This window comes from Garra rufa, chromosome 14, assembly GCF_049309525.1.
Source record: "Garra rufa chromosome 14, GarRuf1.0, whole genome shotgun sequence".
In the NCBI taxonomy this organism is placed as follows: Eukaryota; Metazoa; Chordata; class Actinopteri; order Cypriniformes; family Cyprinidae; genus Garra; species Garra rufa.
The window spans coordinates 22,670,368-22,695,188 of NC_133374.1; the positions used below are offsets into that span (position 1 = coordinate 22,670,368).

Genomic DNA, 24,821 nt, shown 5'->3' on the forward strand with positions numbered 1-24,821 from the left:
AAAAAGTGACAAATGAAAACTTCAACCAGTGCTGAAAAGTATTGATAAACAGTTGAATCCAAAATGGACTATTGTACCAAGAAAAAGATCCTGTTTATTTTTTGGTTACGTAGGGCTGGGGCACAATTCGATTTGATTGCAATTCCGTTTCGATAGGGATTGTTTTGGATATATATCAGGTACGGTAGATTATAAATTGACAAATGGTTATATTGATGTCTTTGTGCGGTTGACACACTGATATAGTGAGTACATGAGACGGATGCTTATTTCATGCTGAAAGTGGAGGAGATGATCAGTTCACATGCGCTTCGCACTGCTGCTTCTGTTGAATTGAGGCACTACACTCATCCGTCACTCCACATTAAACAGCGTCAAAATGACATTTATTGTTTGAAAACTGTTAAAAAAAATGGACAGAATTTGAAATCTGAGACTGTTTCATATCAAAAGCGTATTGCGATTTATTGAATGGGACGCGTGCTACAATACTCAGTTCATTAAATGAAAATAGGCTAGATGAATTGTATTTTGGGATTTAAGAATCAATATGGTTTCATAAAATGAGAATTGATTAAGCTGTTAGCTTAGCAACATGCTAACATCAAAATCTATTGGATTCAGTTGTAAGTAGAGTCTCAGGCTCTTCATGTAAAGAGTGTTATTTTTGAGACATAAATAGTTGCTTATTAGTTTCATAATTTTAGCTTAGCAACATGCTAACATAAAACATTTGAAATCCAATGTAAACACAGTCTTAGCAGGCCTCACATAACAAGCGTTTATGAGCGTGAAGTTGCGTATTTGATTTCCAAGCTGTTAGCTTGGTAACATGCTAACTTCAAAATCTGTTGGATGTGACTGTAAGAAGAGTCTCATGCCTCAGAAGCATTATTTTTATCAGTTAGATTATGCTGTTAGCTTAGCAACATGCTAACATCAAGCTGGAATCAATTGACCATTCGCACATCATGTTCTCACAGTGAAAAATACATTGCGGAGCAAAGAAAACACTGACAACATGCTGACAAACTAGAGAGAGCAAGTTACTTTTGGTATGAAACAAAGTCTTGGCTATTAAATTTAAGAAATTCAAACAATAAATACTCTTTTATGGCTCTTGAATGTGTCGTGACAGATCTCTGTGGTGCCTCAGTTCAAGCTACACTTGAACCGACCATCTCTTCCTCATTACTAGTTTTTTAGTACTAGTACTAGGGATGGGCATTTTAAGCAAAAATACTATTCGATAATCGCAGGGTATTATTCGATTATTATTCGAAAATCGCACCCCTCCCGTGTATGCACGCACATACATAAACAGAGAGAGGACACGAGACCATTCACGCTTTCAGTATGTATGATAAACTGTTTAATTCATTTGAGAATCTGTCTTAACAAATCTGTCTTAACATAAGCCATTAAATGGTTGTAATGTATGATTGCTGAAATATTAATATAATAAATAAACATAAACGAATCATGGCACTTATTAACGTAACAGTCCATCGATTAGCATTCAGCTGCTCATAAGCCAAGACATTTCTGTTTTAAAAATGAGCATGAACATTCATAGCATTAAAAAAAAATGCTGGGGATAGTTCGTTAGAGTTTTCCCTCGTTCCCACGCTTTCCTTTGATTTTAAATGGCTTTAAATAGACCGTGAGCATTTTACTTTCGATTTAGCGTCAATTCGGTGTCAATTAATTGAATGGACATCAACAAAACAGTACGACAAAATTATTTAGTCTATATCAAACATAGAATTATTCATTTATTAACAAAAATAAAATAACTGTTACATAAGCAAATAAATAAACGAATGTTCTTCCAATGAGCTTCCAAAATCACCTTTTAGATAAACGGCAGCAGTCAAATTATTTTTAAAACAGACACTTTTGCATTTCGTTTAAAAACTAAATCTTTTGCCAACATATTGCCTTTCTCACCTCACTCGACTTGCACTCCTCATGTGATGAAATCAGACTCCTGCCCCAGATGCGACTAGACTTGAGCAGCCGCGTTCAGTTCTCAATTGTACTGTTTGTTCTCTAACTGAACTAAATGATTTTTATTAGTAAAAATAAAATAATCAAAACGACGGCGGGGCTGGTGCCGTGGTGGGCAAGTGACAGCAGGAAGCATTTCAGAATCACTAAAACAACATTGCTGTGCAACAAGATGGTTAGTCAAGTTATCCCGTTCCGTCGTGCAAAACCACATGACTTTTTTTAAAGCGCATTTATTCTGTTAAAGTTTTCTTATTGTAGTTTATGCACATTTTTTTCTTATCGGACAAAAAGTCTATCCTACTTATTTGTGCACATACGTTTTATGCGCATTTTTTCAATTCATGCGCATCTTCACGTTTCCATTCAGAGTTTTGTTTGAGATATTCCGGCCGCAGAGAACAGCCTTTGCATTGCAGTGTTTCAACTATGATAAACAAGCCTCGCACGGCAGAGTTTGCACTGCACTTCATTCTCATTCATTTTATTAGAATTAGAAATCTTGTTCTTCTGTTGTCCTTGACAGCTTTGAAGTGCGTTATTGGCGGCGCCACCCTCCCCCGCGCATCATCACCCAACACTTGGGGAAATTAATAATCGCACAACCTATTCGATATTCGGTAATTAAATTAACTAATCGAATATTCGAAAATCGTGACCCATCCCTAACTAGTACAACACAAAATAAACATAAATGAACATCAGACGGTATCTCGTTTCAACTGTGGAAAGACGTCAGTGCACTCCATTTTTCAAGTTCAAGTCTAATGACATTAATCTACTCTCCTGTCTGGTTTGTTTGTCTGAAAAAAATGGCAGATTTTGGTCAGAGATTGGTCAGATCGCCTGTCAATCAAACACAAGACGAATGCTCAGTTGTAAACAAAGTCTTATGTAGAGTTGTTTTTGAGACAAGGAGTTTCTCACTTATAAGAATGTACCAAATGTGTCATGAACCACAAAACCAGTCTTAAGTACCATGGGTATATTTGTAGCAATAACCAACAATACATTGTTTGGGTCAAAATGATATAATTATATTTTCTTTTATGCCAAAAATCATTAGCATATTAAGTGAAGATCATGTTCCATGAAGATACCTCGTAAATTTCCTACTGTAAATATATCAAAACTTAATTTTTGATTAGTAATATGCATTGCTAAGAACTTCGTTTGGACATCTTTGAAGGTGATTCCAGATTCCAGATTTTAAATAGTTGTAACTAAGCTAAATTTTATCCTATCAACAAATCATACTTTAATGGAAAGCTTATTTATCCCAATTAAATCCCACTTTTAAAAAAAATTGACCCTTATCACTGGTTTTGTGGTCGAGGGCACATATAATGTTAAAAGGTTTAATTTCAATTAAGATGTTGACTTAGAAGGCAGCTGCCTATGTAGAAAGTAAACAACAAGGCAACCTACCAGGTTTTGGAACAGATTAACAATTCCAGCAGTGTATCAGGTTGATATTTAACATGCTGTTGTTTATTTAACAGGTGTACGTGTCTTATGACTATGGAACCACCTTCACCCACGTATCAGAGAAGTTTAAACTGTCTGGGGACCTGGAGGGCAAGAAACAGGTCATCTCGCAGTTTTACCACAGCCCCGCCGACAACAAACGAGTAAGTGTGCGAGACACATTAGCTGGACTATCAATGTGACATCCTTGAGTTGTCTTGTCTTTGTCAGTTTAAGCCGAGGTCAAACAAGACCGCGATGACACTGACTGCTTCCCGGCCATCTGCAGCTGTGACCTTCCACCACTCCAATCGCTTATACACCCACAGATGGTGTTTTCCAAGAGAGCAGGGCTGGGCGAAAACACAAGCTACATCCTTAGTTCTCTGCCCTTGGTACCCACTGTAACGGGCTGCTCCATTGAATCTCTGTGAGGTGCAGAGGCTCATGGGAGTTGGAGTGGTGTGGCAGAACCGCTGTGGGACTCTGCATTGCGTTATTGCAGGGGCTGACGGCAGCAGACGGTGACCATTCATCTGGAGTCAATGATGTGGCTGGCACTGCAGCTGCCGCCTGCTGCTGCTGCTGCTGCTGCTGCTGCTGAAGGATTGACGCTAAAGCATTACGAGTGTAATTTGTAAAGCATACAACCTCTTGGTAGGAGCGCAGGGCCCTTTAATTACATTTCGCGTGAGCAGAGTTCTTTGCGCCGTTGATCCGCATGTGGAGAAGAACTTTAAATCTCGGTTGTTACAGATGGGATAATGAACAGAGATATTGGCAGGGTGCTTTTGTGGTTTGTTAGTATTTTAATGCGAGTATTTTAATGCGTTTGTGATAAATTAATAATCCTGACATAAAGTCTCATGAATAACTGTGAAGACTGAGCTGATATGCACTCATAATTGATTCTGCGACATACTGGGCTTGTTTGTTTGATTGATCACTTTTATAGTGGCTTTGACTTGCAAGTGTGAATGGATTTTCTAATGATTTACTATTGACTATTATTATTCACAATGTTACTAATATTAAAATAGTAATATAGACGTCAATCATCATAGTATTAAGAATGAGTTTAGTAGGGGAGTAACAGATCTCGGTATAAAATCGAACCATACCGTTCTCCACACTTAAATCTGACAGCGCATCTGTAAGATTGTTTTTTTTTTTATAACACGCAAACAAACAGTGTTCAGCTAATGTATGTTTCTGTTGATGGATACACATTCTGGCTTCCCAATACAACAACAGCGATGAGGGAAAAACATGGACAAACCATTCACTCTTGTTCAATGCGAGCGCTGTATGCTAGAATATGAGCAGTCATTTATTTCATCATCACCCAGGTGCTGATAACACATGTGTGCAGGTGAGACCTGAACAGCATAAGTTGCTATCTGCGTTTAAACTCATTTAAGCTTTGCCAGTTTAAACATTTAAGAGCCAGAAGAAGTCCCTCTTTTTTCGCTTTCCATCCCTTTTAAATAGATAAAAGTGCCGTGCACATTTTACTTTGACTTTCAAATTAGCGTGAATTCAGTGTCAGTTACCTGAATGCAATTCAAGCAACAACAAAATAGGTCAAACTCACTTAGCCTATAAATAAATCTTACAACTTTTAACAAAACAAATAAAAATGCACCATGCTCTAGGCTGTGTCTAATATAAAATAACAACTTATTTAAACACAAAGTTTAAATAGATATACAAAACTGAAAATAAGTAAACTCTGTGGAACCAAATAAATAAGAAACATAGTTTATTTGCAAAACGAATAAGAAAGCTTGGAGACACAACATATACACATTGATGTCAAATAAAAATAAATATATTTAGCTTATTAAGTTTAGCTTAAATACAAGTAAAAATCAGCAAACACTGTGTAACCAATTAAATAAGAAATGAATGTTTAAAAAAACTTCCAGTATCACCTTAGATAAACGGAAAAAGTCAACAGGCTTTTCAAAATCCAAAATATGCCGAACAGGCGCTTTTGCATTTCGTTTCAAAACTATCTGCTATCTTCTTTCTCACCACTCTCTTCTTTTCACTCAGGTCGACTCACTCTCCTCACATGATAAATGTGTTAAAAACCTGAAAAGCACAATTTATTTTATTTGTGTCTTTATTGTATTTATTTGTGCTGTTGCTTGTAGGGCTGTAGCGATTCGTTGACTCTAATCGACTATTATAAATCCATTTCATTTTGCCGCGTAGACTAACCGGCAAAATACCGGCACATTTCCCAGACAAGAATCCATGAAATACATTATTAGACTATTTTCCAAGGCTGCATTATATATTAAAATCATAATTAATCATAATTCACAAACGCTATGAATCAGGCAAATAAATATATGCGGTAAAGGTTTAATATATGTGCGTCAATTATGTACATGTGTGTACGTTAGGTACGTGGGTCTCACAGTATGCCGTTCCACAGGAACTGTTGTCATTTACGTGTGTGGAACGTCTCAAACTCCATCTCTGCATGTTATTGTGAGTTTGAATTTATTATAACGTTCATCTGGGAATGCAACGTGTGCCATTTCATCAGATTTGTAAGGTAAATCATTTATAGATCTATGCAAACTCAGGAGAATACATCACTATCGTTCCCATAATGCTAAGTGTTAATCTCGATTTCAAAATAAAAGTTTAAACCCTCACTCCGAGTTTACATGTTTTAATGTCCACATATTCATTAAATTACTGTGGCTATAGCATTTCTGTGCTAAAGATATGGCCAATGTTGCCATAGATTTGGCCGCCAAATATTAAAGATTAAGTGGACATTAAATGTTGTTTAGTCAATATTAAACAAGGATTCGATCGCGCAGTGAAGTGTAAAAACAATCGCCTTCGTTGTAATGCGTAAAGTACATTAGCTCTATTGTGTATTATACATTATGTATTTCAACAGTTTTGTGCAATAAAATTGTATGATCTCTTGCTTTTGTTTTTTTATTTGAAATAATTATTATTGCCTCATTGCTACTATATATGTATTTTAAATAATTTTAAAGGCTATTGTTCACTTACATACACACAATTACCACAAAAAAGCCTAATTATAATTATAGGACCCTATGAAATCCGTTTTAATTTTTCTATACTCTGTTTTAATGGTTATACATTTTTTTAAGCCAAAAGCCTGTCTAATTAATTGAGTTTTACAGTTTTATTTTTACCAAATCCTTTTCCATTACTTTTCTGGATTCAATTTGAATGGTTCCATTAAAATTTAATAATCAGAAACATCTACAATTAATAGAATTTATTAAAAATAAAATGTTCTTAAAGGTTGTATCAGCGATTCTAGCCTGAAACATTAAGTGTCACTTTCAGCTGACCTTTCTTCACGATCCGCTCGCTGCCTGCCCCATAAATTGTCTGTGAAAAAAACGCGTCTCTCTGGTCAGCCTAGGGTCCGAGATATGCCAAAAAACAATCGGTGCTACCAACGATTCCACAGCAAAAACAAACAGTGTTCCAACCAATCACCGTCAGGGGGTGGGTGTTGTGGACTTTCGTACTGGTGCAGGGATGTGAGGGAGGCAGAGCGAAAGTCCACAACACTAACGCTGATTGGTTGGAACACTGTTTGTTTATCTGTGGAATCGTTGGTAGCACCGATTGTTTTTTTGGCATATCTCGGACCCTAGGCTGACCAGAGAGACGCGTTTTTTTCACAGACAATTTATGGGGCAGGCAGCGAGCGGATCGTGAAGAAAGGTCAGCTGAAAGTGACACTTAATGTTTCAGGCTTGAAATCGCTGATACAACCTTTAAGTAAAATTGTTGATTTATTTATTTTTGGTGGAAAAATAGTAGTTTAGATTAATCGATTAATCAATAAATTAGTCGATAGATTAATCTATATAAAAATAGTAATTAGTGCCAGCCCTAGTTGCTTGTTAGTTTGATTATTTGTTCTTATTTGCTATATTTTTATTTGACAGTATAGTTTTTTTCCTAAACATAGCACATATCGAACTGTACCGAAACCATGACTCTAAATCCGTGATACAAACTGAACCGTTGCATTCCTAGTATTTAGAATATTATATATTAAAAGGATGGTTCACCCAAAAATTACAATTGTCATAAATTACTCACCCTCATGTTTTTCCAAGCTCGTAAGACCTTCGTTCATCTTCAGAACACAAATTAAGATATTTTTGATATTTTTGAAATCCCTGACCTTGCAAAGACAGCAACGCAAAAGACACATTCAAGGCCAAGAAAGGTAGAAAGCACACATCAGTGGTTCAACCATAATGTTATGAAGCTATGAGAATACTTTTTTGTGCGCACAAAAAAAACAAGAAACAATGACTTCTTCAACTATTTCTTCTCTTCCGTGTCAGTCTTGAGCTGGTAAGCAACCACTTAGAAATTCAAAATACCTTAGCAACCACATAGTAACACTGGAAACCCATCAGAACACTGAACAACATTGCGACGATGAGTTTTACACAGACAAATGAAAAAAAATTAGTTCTCTGTAGTGCTGTTGATGGTCGGATGGTGATCACAGATTATGCTGCAGACTCATATGCTCCACTTTCTTTTTCTTCCTCTTTTTGTTCTTTTTCTTACATTTTTCTGTACTGCGTTAGGTTTCTTTTTAAGTCAAGTGTTTCTGTTTCAGTCCCAGTCCTCATTGCCTCGGAATCTAGAAAGGGAAGTGCCCTGCTTCCATAACCAGGCCATGGAGAGGACAAAGTTTATAGCAAAAGCTCCTAAACGAAAGATCAAAGAGAAGTGAGGCAGATTACAACAGGCATAACACATGCATAATCTGAATAATTAATTATGTTAAAAATATACTATACTTAAACACTTTGATGTTCTCTTGGAGCCAACTGCTTCAAAATATCTGTAATATAGTAGCCTGTCTGTTGTGTTGTCAACCACTGCAGAGGTTAAACAGATAATTAACCCAAAAATGATAATTCTGACATTAATTACTCACCCTCATGTCGTTCCAAACCTGTAAGATCTTTGTTCATCTTCAGAACACAAATTATGATATTTTTGATGAAATCTGAGAGCTTTTTGACCCTGCGTAGACGGCAACACAACTGACATGTTCAAAACGCAGAAAGGTAGTAAGGACATCAATAAAATAGTCCATGTGACATCAGTGGTTAAACCTTAATTTTATGATGCAATGAGAATATTTTAGTGCACAAAGAATACAGAAATAACGACTTTATTCAGGAATTTCTTCTCTTATGTGTCAGACGAATGTAGGTTTTACAGGTTTGGAACAACATGAGGGTGAGTAATTAATGACAGAATCCCTTTAAAATAATAGTTCACACCAAAATGATATTGTGTCATCATATATTTGCCATTAAGTTCCAAACCTGTAGGACTTGTTTCTTTTCCTGTACAAAACAAAAGAAAATATTTAACAGAATGTTAATGCTGCTTTTTATTGAACAAAGAAAGTGAATGGTGATTTGAAATGGCATGGTGAATTAAAAAAGCAATTCATATGACTTGAGTGCTCCAAGTCTTTAGGATAATCAGGCCATTTTACATGATAAATTTTGCATGAGTCATATGGACTAGTTTTATGATGCTTTTTGGAGTTTGGCATTATAAACCACCATCGACTTTTACTGTATGGAAAATAGATACTTGGCACCGCTTTGCATGTTTTTTTTTATGCTTTTATTTCCTTTTAAGATAATAAAGTAAGATTTGTAAAATTAAGGGCTGGGCGATATGGATACAATAATTATCACAATTTTTTTCAAATCGGTTGATATCGATTATTATCACGATCAACGCCACATTTTTATTTCTTTCAAGTTTAAAGACACATTTTTTGTTTCAATGTGAAAGTTGTAAAAAACTGATGGTTAATTGTTGTTTAAAACTATTCTTTATGGTCAGAACATGACAAAACTAGGGCTGGGCGATTTGGCCTAAAATCAAAATCTCGATTAATTGAACATTTTAACCCGATTACGATTAATGAACGATTATTTTATTCATTAATAAAATTATATTTAAATAATATTTATTTTTTTGCCCTCATAGTTCACTGACAAGTTTTGTACAGTAAATATGCTCACATATTACAAGTGAGAGATTTTTGAATGAAGGGTGCACACACTTTCTACTATCTATGATTATTGAACATTAGTGTTGAACAACTGAAATTAAAGCACACATTGCTTAAAACGAAAAGTCAAATTTTTCTTAAATTAGTGAAAATAAATAACTTGCAATTAAATTATTTATAAAATAATAATAAATATTAAAAGTAGAAAATAAGCAGTATCTCTTCTAAATAAAATTACTCTTGTATATTCTGTAAATGCTTTTTACTGTATAAATACTGCTTAAGGTCTCCATCGACATGTCGGAGGAATAACGTAGCGTAATGGAGCTGGGTTACGTGACTCCACACGCAGTAGTGTTTTTAAAGGGAAAGTAATTGAAATAATTGACCTGGAAAAATTTGATCGATTATAGGTTCTGAATGTCGATTTCGATTACTTTTCGATTAATCGCCCAGCCCTATGACAAACAATTAACATTTTTTAATTATTTACACTTTCCCAGTCAATTTTCCCTTAACAAAATAAATTCTAATAAGTGATATGGTTTTAAATCAAGAAACAGGTTTGTGTTGACTCATAATTTTAATAATAATATAATTTTTTTTCTCTTAGAAATATACGGTTGATTGTAGCTTGAGTTAGGATGCAGATGTAGATTTATGTCAATAAAATCAGTAATATTGGTAAAAATTGTAGCAACCTCATTTTTATATGGTGAAATTGAATTATTCTGACAGTTTGAATTATTATTTTTTTAATTATCTATTGGTCTTTCATAGTAGCATACATTTTAAATCCTGATAATCACAGTTAAAACCACAAATGTAGCACATCGAAAATGTTTTCTATGTATTTGTATGAAAAACAGTAGTCTAAATACTTACTAAATTATATTTCATTACTCCTTTTCAATACATTTAATATTAGGCTGCTCGATTATTGCAAAAATCATAATCATTAGAGATGCTCCGATCAGCATTTTTGGGGCCGATCACCAAGATCATGATCTGCCGATCGCCGATCACTGCCGATCACAGAATGGCAGGGGAATGAGAATCTTTTATTTGTAATCTAGCAGAGTTTGCACCATTTGTAGAAATGAAACTAACTCTAAATTAACTATATTGAAAAAAAAAAACTGTAGAAATAGGCTACAGTCAAGATCTTGAAGGACCACCAAGTTAGGGTTGTGCCGATAAACGATAGTATCGTGTATCGACCATAGTTAGAGATATCGCCAGTTGCTGATGCCTTTGACGATAGCAAGACGATTATTATTATTATCCATCAAAAAGGTGCCTAACTTTAGTGATGCAGTGCAGAGAGTCGGGTCTAGGATGCTTCAGAAACTTGCCGTGGTATAAACACACGCATAGAGTGGCCACGTCGCCTTAACGCGCCACATGGGTAAGAGATTTATTCATCATACAGTGTAGATAGATAAACTGATTATAACGGGAGTGTTTTTTAAAGTGCACCTCGCACTAGACTAGGCTACACTAGTTAGTGATGAAGTTCTTTGATAATGTAAATGTTCTTTGCTTGTTATTTGTAGCTGCTTTTTAAGATGATGTAAGGATTATATTATCCAGCATTGTACAGTCATTAGGATAAAGGTGGTAAAATGTGGTTTAGGCTGAATTAAATACGATATATCAGAATCCATCTGTATATAGGAAACATAAACATTCACCTCAGTAACATCTATATGCGTCAATTAGAATTACGGTGCGATAAAATTGCGCTAAACATACGCACGTGAATTACACGCGCACCGTTTCTCCTCATTCTATATGAACTGAACTACAACATGAACTGATGACAACAATCAGACATACAGCGGTAACATTATTGCAATATGACGGGTATAGAAAGATACATTCATTTACATTCAAGCATGCACATTTACCACTCACTGAAGATAGCAGAGAATGAAACTGAAAGTAAACTTGAACTTCTCCGGCAAAACTACAGTCAGCACTCTGTACACGCACAACTTAGTCACAGGCCCAGTAACAAGACTACCCTTCCAAAACGAATAAGGAATTTAGTACATAGAGATTATTAAATAAATTAGCACAATAGTATCGTGTATCGGCGATCTCACAGGCTGACGATAGGACGATATGAAAATTGAGCATATTTCCCAACACTAGTCTTTATCGGACACTTTGAAAAACTTCCAGACGGGAGAACTCATGTTTGCCACTGGTAAGCTCCGCTCTGCTGTTGTTTACCTGTGCGCCGTGCATGCACGTGTGAAAAAGTCGCGCGAGTAATTTACGTCAAGTGATCGGCTTTTTTGATCGGCGCTTTTGGGGTTCGCTGATCAAGCTATTTTTAGCCAATATCGGCTGATCATGATCGGTGGCCGATCAATCGGAGCATCACTAATAATCATGATTATTTTGGTCAATATTGTAATCACGATTATTTAACACGATTATGACTGGGTCCAAAACTTTATATTAGTGATTAATTTAAAGATAGCAATACAACAGAAAAAAAAATTACTACATACCTTTATGCAAGTCTAAAGTAGTCTAATGCAATTATTTGAATGTAAAATAAAACAGGATCTTCACTGTAAGAATTAACCATGCTTTGTTTGTTATTAAAACTGATAAAGTCCTTCATTCAATAGCAGTGAGTGATTTTTCTCTTTGTATTTTTTACGTTTTATTAATATTAAGCACAGAGACGGCAAAAGGAATATTAATTGTTGCCGCTTTAGGAGCCACACGGATCCAATATACTGCTACACACATGTTTTTATTCTCAACTGTTTATGATAATTTAAGACATAACTGACAAGGGTTTACATGAATAATCACCAAGTGCCTCATTTGGTAATATTTTTGCATGTATTTGACAGTTTAGGCGCGCACCTTGAGCTAAAAGATAACTTTACATGTCTATGTTCTGCTCTGTTTTCTTTTGCGCTTTTAATAACACAACATCCAAAAATTTTAAGTCAAGCACGTTCCGTTTTATGAAGTCACGTTACTTGATTTTGATGATTTGCATGTGAAATTAGGCTTTTATGGAGGAGCAAAAGCACACCACTGCAGAGGGGCGCAATAATCGTTTCATCTCGATTATGGTTTGAAGCCGAAATCAAAATCGAAACTGAATTTTGAATAATTGCACAGACCTAATTTATTAAATGTCTACATTATTAATATATTAAAATTCGACAGGAATACCCACATTACTGGCACAGTTAGTGCTACTACAGTAAATCTGTGGTAAATGATAGCGATTTGTAGATTAAAAAGCCTTCTGACTGTATCGTTGACATTATATCGGACATTTATCAAACTCTTGTTGTCGATCATTAAGAAATTTTTTATCGCGCAATAATTATTGTTAACGATTTATGTAAATTTTCTATTTTTGCTGAACTTACACCTTTTTTGTTTTAATTGTTGTCTTTTCTCAACTTTTCCCTTGCAGTATCTCTTTACTGACACCACGAACAGTTACCTGTGGAACACCTTTGACTTCTGCAGTACTGTTCAGGGTTTCTCCATCCCGTTCAAGCCCACAGACTTACTGCTGCACAGTAAGAGGCCCAGCCTGGTCTTGGGTTATGACAGTTCTCACCCCAATAAACAGGTATGAACACTAATGTCTTCCATCTGTATGGCTTTTTTTGTATATTGTGTGTGCAGCGGCACTGACATTTTAGGCTATTTATAGTAATCACCCTTTGTGAATTTGTGCACTAAGCAGCTTGTTTTGATTTGAACTAATCAGCTGTAATTTTCGTGTGAGAAGTTGGTTCATGGTAAATGTTGAATCATGTTAAATGTTGTAACAGAAACTGCTGACACTTAAGGGCTTATCATTCTTTCTGTTTTCTTCTTTCTATTTTCTTTTGGCAGCTGTGGAAATCAGATGACTTTGGTGAGACGTGGGTGTTAATTCAGGAGCATGTGAAGTCTTACTTCTGGTAAGTTCAAGCACTTTAAGTGTGTTGACGCAAATCGCTCTGTGAATGTGTCCAGCGTGAAATCTGTTTTGGAGTTTTATGATTGTGTTTGCCAAAAGTAGTCAGGCTGATAATTTAAATACTTTTTTTTTCAGGGTTATAAACAGTAGCTTTTCTAGAAACAAGCTACTTTTTCCCAGCTGCTAGTGGTAACAAAAAGCTACATTGCTTTTTTTTGTGAGGTCATGTTTTGCATGCAGCTTTACAGCCTAACAAACTGAGGAAACAAACATGCTTGCCTAAATATCTACTTCCTTTTTATCATACAGACAACTCTGATGAAAGGTTTTTGATCCACTTCAAATGTTGACGACTATAAATTACTTCAATAGTTTGGGCTCAGTAAGATTTTAATTTTTAAAGAAATTATTACTTTTATTGACTAAGGATGCATTAAATAGGGCCCTACGATTTCTATGATAAGAAAAATGCAGGTGGAATCGCGTAATCCAGTCATAAAAATTCCCAGGGTCAGCTCTGGGGATTGTACATTTTCTTTTGAGCAAAACTACCGTCATATCATATACAAACAGAAACTTAAAGGTCTTCACAGCAACCTGTCAAAATAAAAGTTTGGTTTAACTTGAAGAAACTGTGACAGAAATATATTACTAAATGTAATGACAGTACTACTGTTAATAAAATGGTTATGACAAATTTACTTTTTAAGGGTTATTTACAAGAAAAATTCAGCCTCTCTGTCTACTCAAGACAGTATTTCTGAAAAAAATAAATTTTGATTCTTAAAAGAAACCATTAAAATGAAATCCAGAAAATTAATGGGAAAATGAAACTGAATTAAATAATTAAATAATTAAAATAAATAATTAAATGCATACATACATACATAAAAAAATACATTTTATAGGGCCTTAAAAACTTAATTTTTGTTAAACCTTTAATAAATTGCTGTTAAATTGTGTAAGTTGGGACAAAATAAAATGGAATTTGGAACAAAATTCAAACGGAGCTAAATAAAATAGACTTTGGAACAAAATAAAACATAATTTGTAAAATAAAATTGAATGTTGAACAAAATAAAACGGAATTGGGAACAAAATAAAATGGATTTTGTAAAATAAAACGGAATTTAGAACAAAATAAAACAGAATTTGTAAAATAAAATAAAATTTAAAAAGTTCTAACAGAACAAAATAAAATGGAATTTATACAATTCTGTTTGTAAAATAGCATTTTGAACAAAATAAAATGGAGTTTGTCAAATAAAATAGAATTTGGAACAAATTAAAATAGAATTTGGAACAAATTAAAATGCAATTTGGAACAAAATTCTAACGAAACTAAACAAAATGGAATTTATGCAATTCTGTTTGCCAAAAAAGGAATTTGGAACAAAATAAAACAGAATTTGTAAAATAAAATGAAATTTAAAAAAAGTTCTAACAGAACAAAATAAAATGGAATTATACAATTCTGTTTGTAAAATAAATGGAATTTGGAACAAAATAAAATGGAATTTGTCAAATAAAATAGAATTTGGAACAAAATAAAATGGAATCTGGAACAAAGTAAGATGCAATTTGGAACAAAATTCTAACGAAACAAAATAAAACGGAATTTATACAATTCTGTTTGCAAAATAAAACAGAATTTGATACAAAATAAAATGGAATTTGTAAAATTAAACAGAATTTGGAACAAAAAAATTGAATTTGGAACAAAATAAATTGGAATTTATACAATTCTGTTCGCAAAATAAAACAGAATTTGGAACAGACTAAAACGGAATTTGGAACAAAATAAAATGGAATTTAGAACAAAATTCAAATGGAGCAAAATTATTTTTTAACTGTAATCAAAGAATCCTAAAGAAAATATCAGAAGATATATATCAGCATTGATAATAACAGATTTCTGCTGGATGTGTGACAGTGAAGACTAAAAAAATTCATGGGATTCCTCCCATTACATGAACAGTGTACATGTCTTTTTAAAATTTATTCAATAGTAAACTGCTATGTATTAATTGTAATATTATTTCAGAATATTATGGTTTTCACTGTATTTTGGATCAAATAGATGCTAAAGATCATACACAACTCATTTCTATGGTTTCGATTGCTATCTTAAAGAACAGGGTTGTGAGTTTCCTGCTCGTTGTTACGCCAAACTAACCAAGTGATCAGAGCTCAGGAAGATCACTGGCAAACCCAGTGCTTGCTCTCAACACTGGACAGGAATTTTGTATCGGTGTTTGTAATTTGAAGAGGGTTGAACGCTCTGTGCTGCCTCTCTTGATTCACGAGTTTATGTAGGAATGTGAAACTCTTGCTTTGGGCTGCAGCCAGCACTTAGTGTTTGCACAATCAGGGACTGGCATCGAACGCAAGAAGCAACTAGAAATAACAGAGTGGCGCTTATTGCTCTCCCGTTCCGTAAACATTATGCTCCAGGATATGATCCGACTGCAAGACCGGAGCTAATTAGAATGTTATGACTATAATACATCACAGACATGATTAGCGTTTTTAACTTTGGCTGTACAACGTCTTGATGCAAGGACTGATTTGTTTTGCACATTATTGCAACATAACAGTCTGAGGTATATAAGGAAGCGGTCGGTGTTGTCAAGCATGCGGGCTACCGTCCAGACAGGCTGCTTGACTGTGAAACAGTCGCTTGTGGATGTTTCTCTGATGAGGCTCAGACTGCGGCCGTATTAATAATTGATTGGGTCTGCCAGCCGTGGCCCATTTCATCGGCTGGAGTGGCAGTCGGTGCCTGTGGAGATAACATCAGCGACCCACTGCGATGGTCCAACACAAATGACTCCAGAGCTCGGAGACCGACTACACCATTACTGCAGCGATAACCCTTCTGTTCTTTGCTGTAAGAGCTCTCTCAGACTGAGCCTGGCTCTGGTTTGTCAGAAGGACCTGCACTTTTCAAACAGTTCTCTCTTTTACTGGATTGACAGATTTTTTTTGTCATTTTTTTTTAAAGAGGGAGATCAAAACCATATCAAACCCTTTTCAGATGTTGGATCTCTTTTAAGGATGTATGATGTGTCAGTACTATATTGGTTATTGGATGATAATTCAAATGTTTTAATGTCATTTTTCAAGCTTGTTTTCTCAATTTTTAGATTTAGATTTATTTTTGTTATGTTAATATTTAAAGAAAAAACTAATAGTTTAATAACACTGATAAATGTAATCCTTTGCAGTACTATTTTTGCTACTATCCATTTTTCATACTTACATTATGCTGTGATGCCTAAATTCACTTGTAGCATTTAGAACTATTTTTATTTAATTTAATTATTTTTTATTTAACTACTTTTTATTGCTACATGACCATTCGAATCAGTATGTTTTTAAAGATTTTTATTTAGTGAATACACATTAAGTATATCAAAAGCAAAGGAATTCATAGCAGAGGCATATATATATTGTTACAGAATATTTCCATTTTAAAAAAATAAATTTATTTTATATTACTTTTATTATTTGCTAAGTACATGACCATTCAAAGGGTTGGGGATTACAGAATTTTATTTTATTTTATTTTATTTTATTTTATTGCTAAGTACATGACCATTCAACGGTTCGGGATCAGTACGATTTTTAATTTATTTATTTAATTAGCAAAGACACATTAAATACATCAAAAGCAAAGACAATTATAATGTTACAGAATATTTCCATCTCAAATAAATTTATTTTATTTTATTTTATTATTAAGTACATGACCATACAAAGGTTCGGGATCAGTAAGATTTTTTATTATTATATATATATATATATATATATATATATTAATTTAGCAAAGACACATTAAATAGATCAAAAGCAAAGTAATTTATAATGTCACAAACTATTTCTGTCTTTAATAAAAAAATCATTCTGAATACACACAGAGTTTTCACTAAAATATTAAGTTGCACAAGTGTTTTCAACTTTGATAATAATGAGAGATGTTTCTTACACAGCAGATCGGCATATTAGAGTGATTTGTAAAGAATAATGTGACACTGAAGACTAGAGCAGTGGTACTGAAAATTCAGCTTTGCATCACAGAAATAAATTACATTTTAAAATGTATTCAATAGAAAATAGTTATTTGTATAGTGATCAAATAAATGCAAGCAAAAAAGTATTACAGGTCCCACACTTTTGAACACTGTGTAATTGAGACAAAGTAATTTAGAATTTTAATACTGGCCATAACATCAAAATAATTTTCGGCTTTTTGGTGTTGACGAGAATTGTAATATTTTGGTGTATTTTATTATTTTAGCTTAGCAGTCAGAGGGAAGAAGTTCTGTCAAATAGTTTGGCTTGACTGCTGTTTTAAAGGTCAACAAACAGACTTTCATTGTGTGTGTGTGTGTGTGTGTGTGTGTGTGTGTGTGTGTGTGTTTTTCTGGGTGTGAGTTTGCTGGCTGTGTCCTCTGAGCCCTCAATTGGTTTTCAGTTTTAATCTAGACAAACTAAAGGCGGAGCTGCAGGTCTGGTTAAAAGAGCTGTAAGCCCCTGCTTTTATCCGTCTCTCACCCTGCTGCTGGATGTGTTAAACTCCCAGTTGTGAAATAGAAAGCAAACGGCGAGGTTTGTGTGTTTGTTCCCCTGCGAGATAATCCCTTTATCCTCTAGCTTGGTGATTTAAGAGCCAGTCTCAACAATCAGCACCCCTGTATGTTTACAGAGGAAGTGAAGTCAGGCCGTTTGTCCAGACTCGAGAGAAAGACAGACTCTCCAGTCCGTTTATCTAAAACTGCTGCCCATTCCTCCCTGCCTTGATCTCCCACATTCACCCTGAATAATTTATCAGTAACATATCAGTAACATCGTGCAGGAGACAGTTGAGGAAATTTGGTTGCCTCTTCAGCTCCGTGTAAGTTGTGAAATGTAAAGCTGCCTGGATTGGCTTGGCAAGTGGAAGTAGCTATTGATCATGTTTGATAAATGCCGCTGCGGATGCCATGTGCCGTTTTTGCAGTGTAGCACATTGCATGTCATTAGGAAATACAATAGAAAACAAATTACTTGCTTTATTATTGTATTATTTTTGAGCAGTGTGCTTGTTAAATGCATACACTTTATTAAGCTTTTATTCGACTTAATAAGTGCATTACTGTTTGAATGTTTAGGGTCTGTAAGAAAGAGATCTGTTATGTTATTCTATGTTAAAGGAACCGTATGTAGGATTGTGGCCAAAACTGGTACTGCAATCACTTTCAAAATACTGTAGAACGGTGTACCCCCTCCCGCTCCTCCCCCTGACTCGAGGTTGCCAGCTAAGCTGCAGGAGTAGGCTGCTACAAGGAGCTTCCAATGACAAGTGACGAGTCCTACACAGTAATTTGTTTTTCTTCTATTATTATGTTTATGCTTCACAAGAGATGTTTTGCGAAGTAATTATGTATCGCAAAAATTTACAGATGGCGATTAGCCAAATATTTCGCGAAGATGTACTGTAATACCACATTTCAGTCGGAACATAGATTGTTTTCATACCCTGCTAGTGGTGCGATATAAAGCTTTTTATGAACGCATTTAGCACGGCCGACCGCGGAAAATCCACTGTGTACAGAAGCAAAGTTAGCCAAACATAGATGAATCTTACCTGTCCAGGAGAAAATAAGCAACGTTGGCGTCTGTCTTCAAATTCTTCTCCGTTTTCAGCCGTCTGCATCTTTCAAAGGCATCTCCTATACAAATCCTTGTTTTGTTTCGGACTTTGTCACGACGTATTTCGGATTCATAACGAGGTCTTTTACGTTTCGTAACGTTATACATGTTTTATCCGACACGTTCTAGCTGCAGCTGTAACAGAACTGGCAACCCGGATCACAAAACTCTACTGACTTCGTGATTGGTAGATAGCTGGAGGGTGGCGCCTCAGACCAAAACACAAAACGACAACAATAACATCAGTTAAGGGCTGCAACTCTCACTTTTAAATGACAATATCCTGGCCGGACCACTGTTGTCAGTGATATAAGTATTTAAAATTAACATGATTTCTTAATGTCTAGTGACATGTCAGGGCCATTTTATGATTAACTGACATAAATTTCTTACATACGGTTCCTTTAAGATTGCTTTTATTCAATCAAAAATATATTAAAATCAGTAATATTGTAAAGTATTATTAATGACTTTTTATTTAAATGTATTTCAAAGTCAATTATTCCTGTGATTCCTGATTTTTCAGCATTACTTCAGTCTTCAGTGTCCCATGATCCTTCGGAAATCATTCTAATATGCTGATTTGCTGCTCAAGAAACTTTTTTTTTATTATTATTATCAATTTTGAAAGCATTTCCGGAGGCTTAAAGGATTAGTTTACTTCCAGAATAAAAATTTCCTGGTAATTTACTTGCCCCATGTCATCCAAGATGTTCATATCTTTCTTTCTTCAGTCGAATAAAAAATTAAGGTTTTTGAGAAAAACATTCCAGGATTTTTCTCCATATAGTGGACTTCAATGGGGGTCAACGGGTTGAAGGTCCAAATTGCAGTTTCAATGCAGCTTCAAATGGCTCTACACGATCCCAGCTGAGGAATAAGGATCCTCTCTAGCGAAACGATCGGTCATTTTCTAAAATAAATAAATAAATAAATTCCTATGGTTCCTGATTTTTCAGCAGCAATTACTCCAGTCTTCAGTGTCACATGATCCTTCAGAAATCATTTCTAATATGCTGATTTGCTGCTCAAGAATTTTTTTTTTTATTATTATCAATTTTGAAAACATTTCTGGAGGCTTAAAGGATTAGTTCACTTCCAGAATAAAAATTTCTTGGTAATTTACTTGCCCCATGTCATCCAATATGTTCATGTCTTTCTTTCTTCAGTCGAATAGAAATTAAGGGTTTTGAGTAAAACATTCCAGGATTTTTCTCCTTATAGTGGACCTCAGTGGGTAACAATGGGTTGAAGGTACAAATTGCAGCTTCAAAGTATTCTACACGATCCCAGCTGAGGAATAAGGATCATGTCTAGCTAAATGATCAGTCATTTTCTAAAAAAAAATGAAAATAGATATACTTTTTAACCACAAATGCTCATCTTTGCACCAGCTCGCATCAAGACTTATGTAATCATGCACCCATGACGAAAGTAACAACCCAGTATTTACAAAGTGAATGTGCAAAGAAAGTCAAACGCATATGAAAAAAGGTTAAATAACAATGTTGGAGGAGAAAATAAGATGTTTTTCACTCTGCCCTACCTTTTTGAACTGAATACACATCATGAACAAGAACATGTGGTTAAAAAGTATATAAATGTACATTTTTTTAAGAAAATGGCTGATCGTTTTGCTTGGTAAGACCTTTATTCCTCGGCTGGGATTGTGTAGTGCCCTTTGAAGCTGCTTTGAAACTGCAATTTGGACCTTTAACCCCATTAAAGTCCACTATATGGACAAAAATCCTGGAATGTTTTCTCAAAAACCTTCTTTTTTTTTGACTGAAAAAAGAAAGATTTGAAGATGTTGGATGACATTGAGGTGAGTAAATTATCAGGAAATTTTTTATCCTGGAAGTGAACTAATCCTTTACATTTTTTTCAGGATTCTGATAAGTGGAAAGTTTAAACAGCATTTTTAAAAATGGAAATCATTTGTTGTAAGATTCTAAATGTCTTTACTGTCACTTTTAATAGTTTAGTTTTTTAAGATTAGCACATTAATATGTTATTTGTTGATTTCTGAATAAATGTGACTCTTGACCACAAAACCAGTTATAAGGGTCATTTTTTAAAATTGAGATTTATACATCTGAAAATCTAATTAATAAGCTTGGCTGAGATAAAACTAATTGAAAATCTGCAATCTGAGGTTGCGAACAAAAAGTCCAAAGTTGTCCAAATTAAGTTCTTAGCAATTCATGTTACTAATCAAAAATGAAGTTTTGACTTATTTACAGTAGGCAATTTATAAAATATCTTCATGGAACATGATCTTTACTTAATATTCTGATGATTTTTGTCATAAAAGAAAAATCGATAATTTTCACCTTTACAGTGTATTTTTGGCTATTGCTATAAATGCTGCTTAGACTGGTATGTTTGCCATATAAACATATAATGGAACACAAACTTATGTTAAAAGGAGAAGTTCACTTCCAGAACAAAGATAATTTACTCACCCGCTTGTCATCCAAGATGTTCATGGCTTTCTTTCTTCAGTCGTAAAGAAGTTATGTTTTTTGAGGAAAACATTTCAGGATTAATCTTAATACAGTGGACTTCAATGGTGGCCCCAAGTTACTCTTTCAAAGGAAGGGGAAAGAAGGGTCTTATCTAGCGAAACGATCGATTATTTAAAAATAAATAAACAATTAAATAAATTACAATTGATATACTTTTTAACCTCAAATTAACCCTTATTCCTTGACTGGGATCGTTTAGAGCCCTTTGAAGCTGCATTTAAACTGCATTTTGAAAGTTCAAACTCACAGGCACTATAGAAGTTCACTATATGGAGATTATTCCTGAAGTGTTTTTTCTCAGAAAACATTATTTCTTACAATGGGGTGAGTAAATGATCTGTACATTTTTGTTCTGGAGGTGAACTTCTCCTTTAAACTGAAAAAACATATATGTAAATTTGGAGAGGGGTGTTTCAGAAGTCCACCACATGCTACTTGTGTCCAAGTATGTCCAAACAAACATGTCCAGCTTTGTGTGTCTTTCTTTTCCCATAGGGGTGTAGAGCCGTACGACAACCCCACCACAGTGTTTGTCCAGCGCCATGAGCCCCAGGGAGACTCCAGTATCCTCAGCAGCACAGACTTCTTCCAGGACGAGCAAAACCGCAGAGTTATCCTAGAGAAGGTGGACAGTTTCCAGCTACGGGACAAGTACATGTTTGCCACCACCACCAGGGTAAGGGTGCACTGCGACGAGACCGAATCTGCAAACTTTTGAAGGATAATTTGTAGCTTCAGTCTTTTATATAGCAAAAGATAGGGAAAAACACACAGCATTGAGCTAGAATTTAAAAACAGAAAATGTGCCGAGTGCTGAGAGTCAGATCCGTGCCAAACTCCCTGAATGCCTCTCCTGTGAGTGTGAGTAAACACTCCTCTGAAGAGCTGGAGGAAGGATCCCGCTCAAGATGAACAGGCAGTGATAACAGGCTTATTTAAAGCCTTGAAGTCAAGTGTGAAGGATTGCTGGTGTGTTTAGTCATCAGGGAACTTCTGAACTTTGTGGCAGGAGGGTAATTTAGACAGGTGACCCTCTATAAGGTGTAGTGCTTAATCATCTGGGCTGGTAACCATAGGTTGCAGGTTTAAATCCTGCAAAACCATCGTGCTCTGAAAACACAACCTGTAAGATTTGTACTTTGAATAAAAGCATCTGCTAAATATCTGACTGTAAATAGAGCAGAGGCAGAAAACTGTGAAAATACCCAAGCAATGTTCAAAGTTATGCAACGTGTTGCTGTTACATTCTTGCTCTGTTCCAAAACCTAGCGAGCTGCCTGGAAGGCAATATTTAAGGCTTCCGGTATGAAGACTGTTCCAGAAGGTAGGCGGTTTAGTAATGTTTCCTCCTAAGAGGCCAAATTTTGGCCAGATTCTAAGGAAGCGTCATGTGTATCCTACACAGAGAGTACAAACCCGGAATGCACTGCCATGAGATTGATGAAAGAAGAAATACGAGATTGCGAACTGAAGAAATGTTGATTTCTTGTATAGAACAGTTATAAAGATAGTTAAGTGTAATTAAAATGGATTCATTTGTGTGTAACATGTATTTTATGCTTATCAGGGCATTAGCTTAGCAGCATGTTTAACATCAGTTTTCATTCGTATCAATATATAATTAGTATTTTGGAATTCTGTCTCTAAATTCTGTCTCTTTTTTGACTCAGAAGTTCCCCATTTGCACAACTCCATATTGTTGGTATTTTTGCAATTATGATAAAGCTGAGTTATGATAAAGCCAGTTTAGCAGTATTTGTATTTGTGTTCATATTTCATTCGAATCGCACCAGAGTTCGTTTGGAAGCGGACCGATACCCATTTAGTCATCAGTCATAGAAAATAAAAAGTTTCAAGCTGTATCTGTCAAACTGTCCTATTTACATCACATACAAGATGAGAACATAATAAAGTCTGAGATATTTGTTTTCACTTGATATGCCTCCACAAAGTTGTGCATAGTTTTGGTCGCTGAAACAATGACTGTCTAGACTACATGTCTATGCTCACCACAGCTAGTGTTATATTTCAGTGTATCTCTCACCCTTGAGTGTACTCAGTGGTTAATCATTTCCACCCCACATCAGCTGGCATAACGCTAACCTCATCCCACAGCAAACGTCTGACTGCCCAGAACTGGATGAGGCATCTGTCAGGTCACACATGGCACCGCCAGGTTTGCGTAAAGCAACATTCGACCCAAGTCACCCATTAAAGTGGGAAGAAATGTGCAATTTATCTGCAGCTTCTGAAAGCCAGAGACTCCGTGGGAGTTTTGAGGGCTGTTTATGAGCGCTGCTGCATGGATGGCACCGCCACGGCCCTGGACAGCATGCTTGAGGAGCTGCCTGCTTGACAGCTCTGATCTATGTTCCGTTAATGAAGTTGTGGCTTGGTTTCCCCCGGGTACTTCTAACCACTCATGCACCACTTATATGCTTTCTGCTGCCCAGTGCCGCCATATGGTCCTGTCTTCAACACTACGCTGCGTTAACGGCACAGAGCGCTGCTGTAATGCGGAGAAACAGTTTTATAATCTCCTATTGTTCTTGTTTGTGAAGGAGGAGATACATAAATGAAAATTGTGTCATTGTTTACTCACCCTCGTGTTGTTCCAACCTTGTGTAACTTTCTGTGGGAACGTTTTTTTTGTCTGAAATATCTTACTTTGTGTTCCACACACAAAAGAAAGTTTGGTTTGGAATGACATGATGGGGAGTAAACGATGATAGAATTTTCATTTTTGGCTGTGCTGTACCTTCAAAGATCTTGAAAATCATCTGAATCTCATTTCATAGAGAATCACTTTGGCTTTTTAACAAGGCATATACCAAAAGGAACGATCCGCACTCGCTTTGAATGATTTTTCTGAATTTTCCACAAGCGGCTATGGGAAATTTGCTCTCTATGTTCTGGTGAGCCACAGTTCCAGCAAATATTTTTTAACGGATTTGGATACTTCGCATACTGAGTGGATGGATTTAAAACGGGATAATTAGTGGTTATTATGGTTAGACCGTGCAACTCTTTGCAGTGCAAGCTTGGTTGTCTACATAGCGCATTAACAAAATTATCCTAAAGA

The 24,821-nt window shown here is 35.3% G+C and overlaps 1 protein-coding gene across 1 annotated transcript in view; it reads left to right on the forward strand.

The window, feature by feature from the left end:
* Positions 1–24,821, forward strand: part of sorl1 (sortilin-related receptor, L(DLR class) A repeats containing) — an 88,014-nt gene that overhangs the window by 11,188 nt on the left and 52,005 nt on the right. Inside the window, exons 3-6 of the mRNA XM_073817825.1 lie at positions 3,513–3,641; positions 13,020–13,181; positions 13,451–13,518; positions 22,235–22,415. Of these exons, the coding sequence (XP_073673926.1) occupies positions 3,513–3,641; positions 13,020–13,181; positions 13,451–13,518; positions 22,235–22,415 (540 nt within the window). The remainder of the gene's footprint in view (positions 1–3,512; positions 3,642–13,019; positions 13,182–13,450; positions 13,519–22,234; positions 22,416–24,821) is intronic.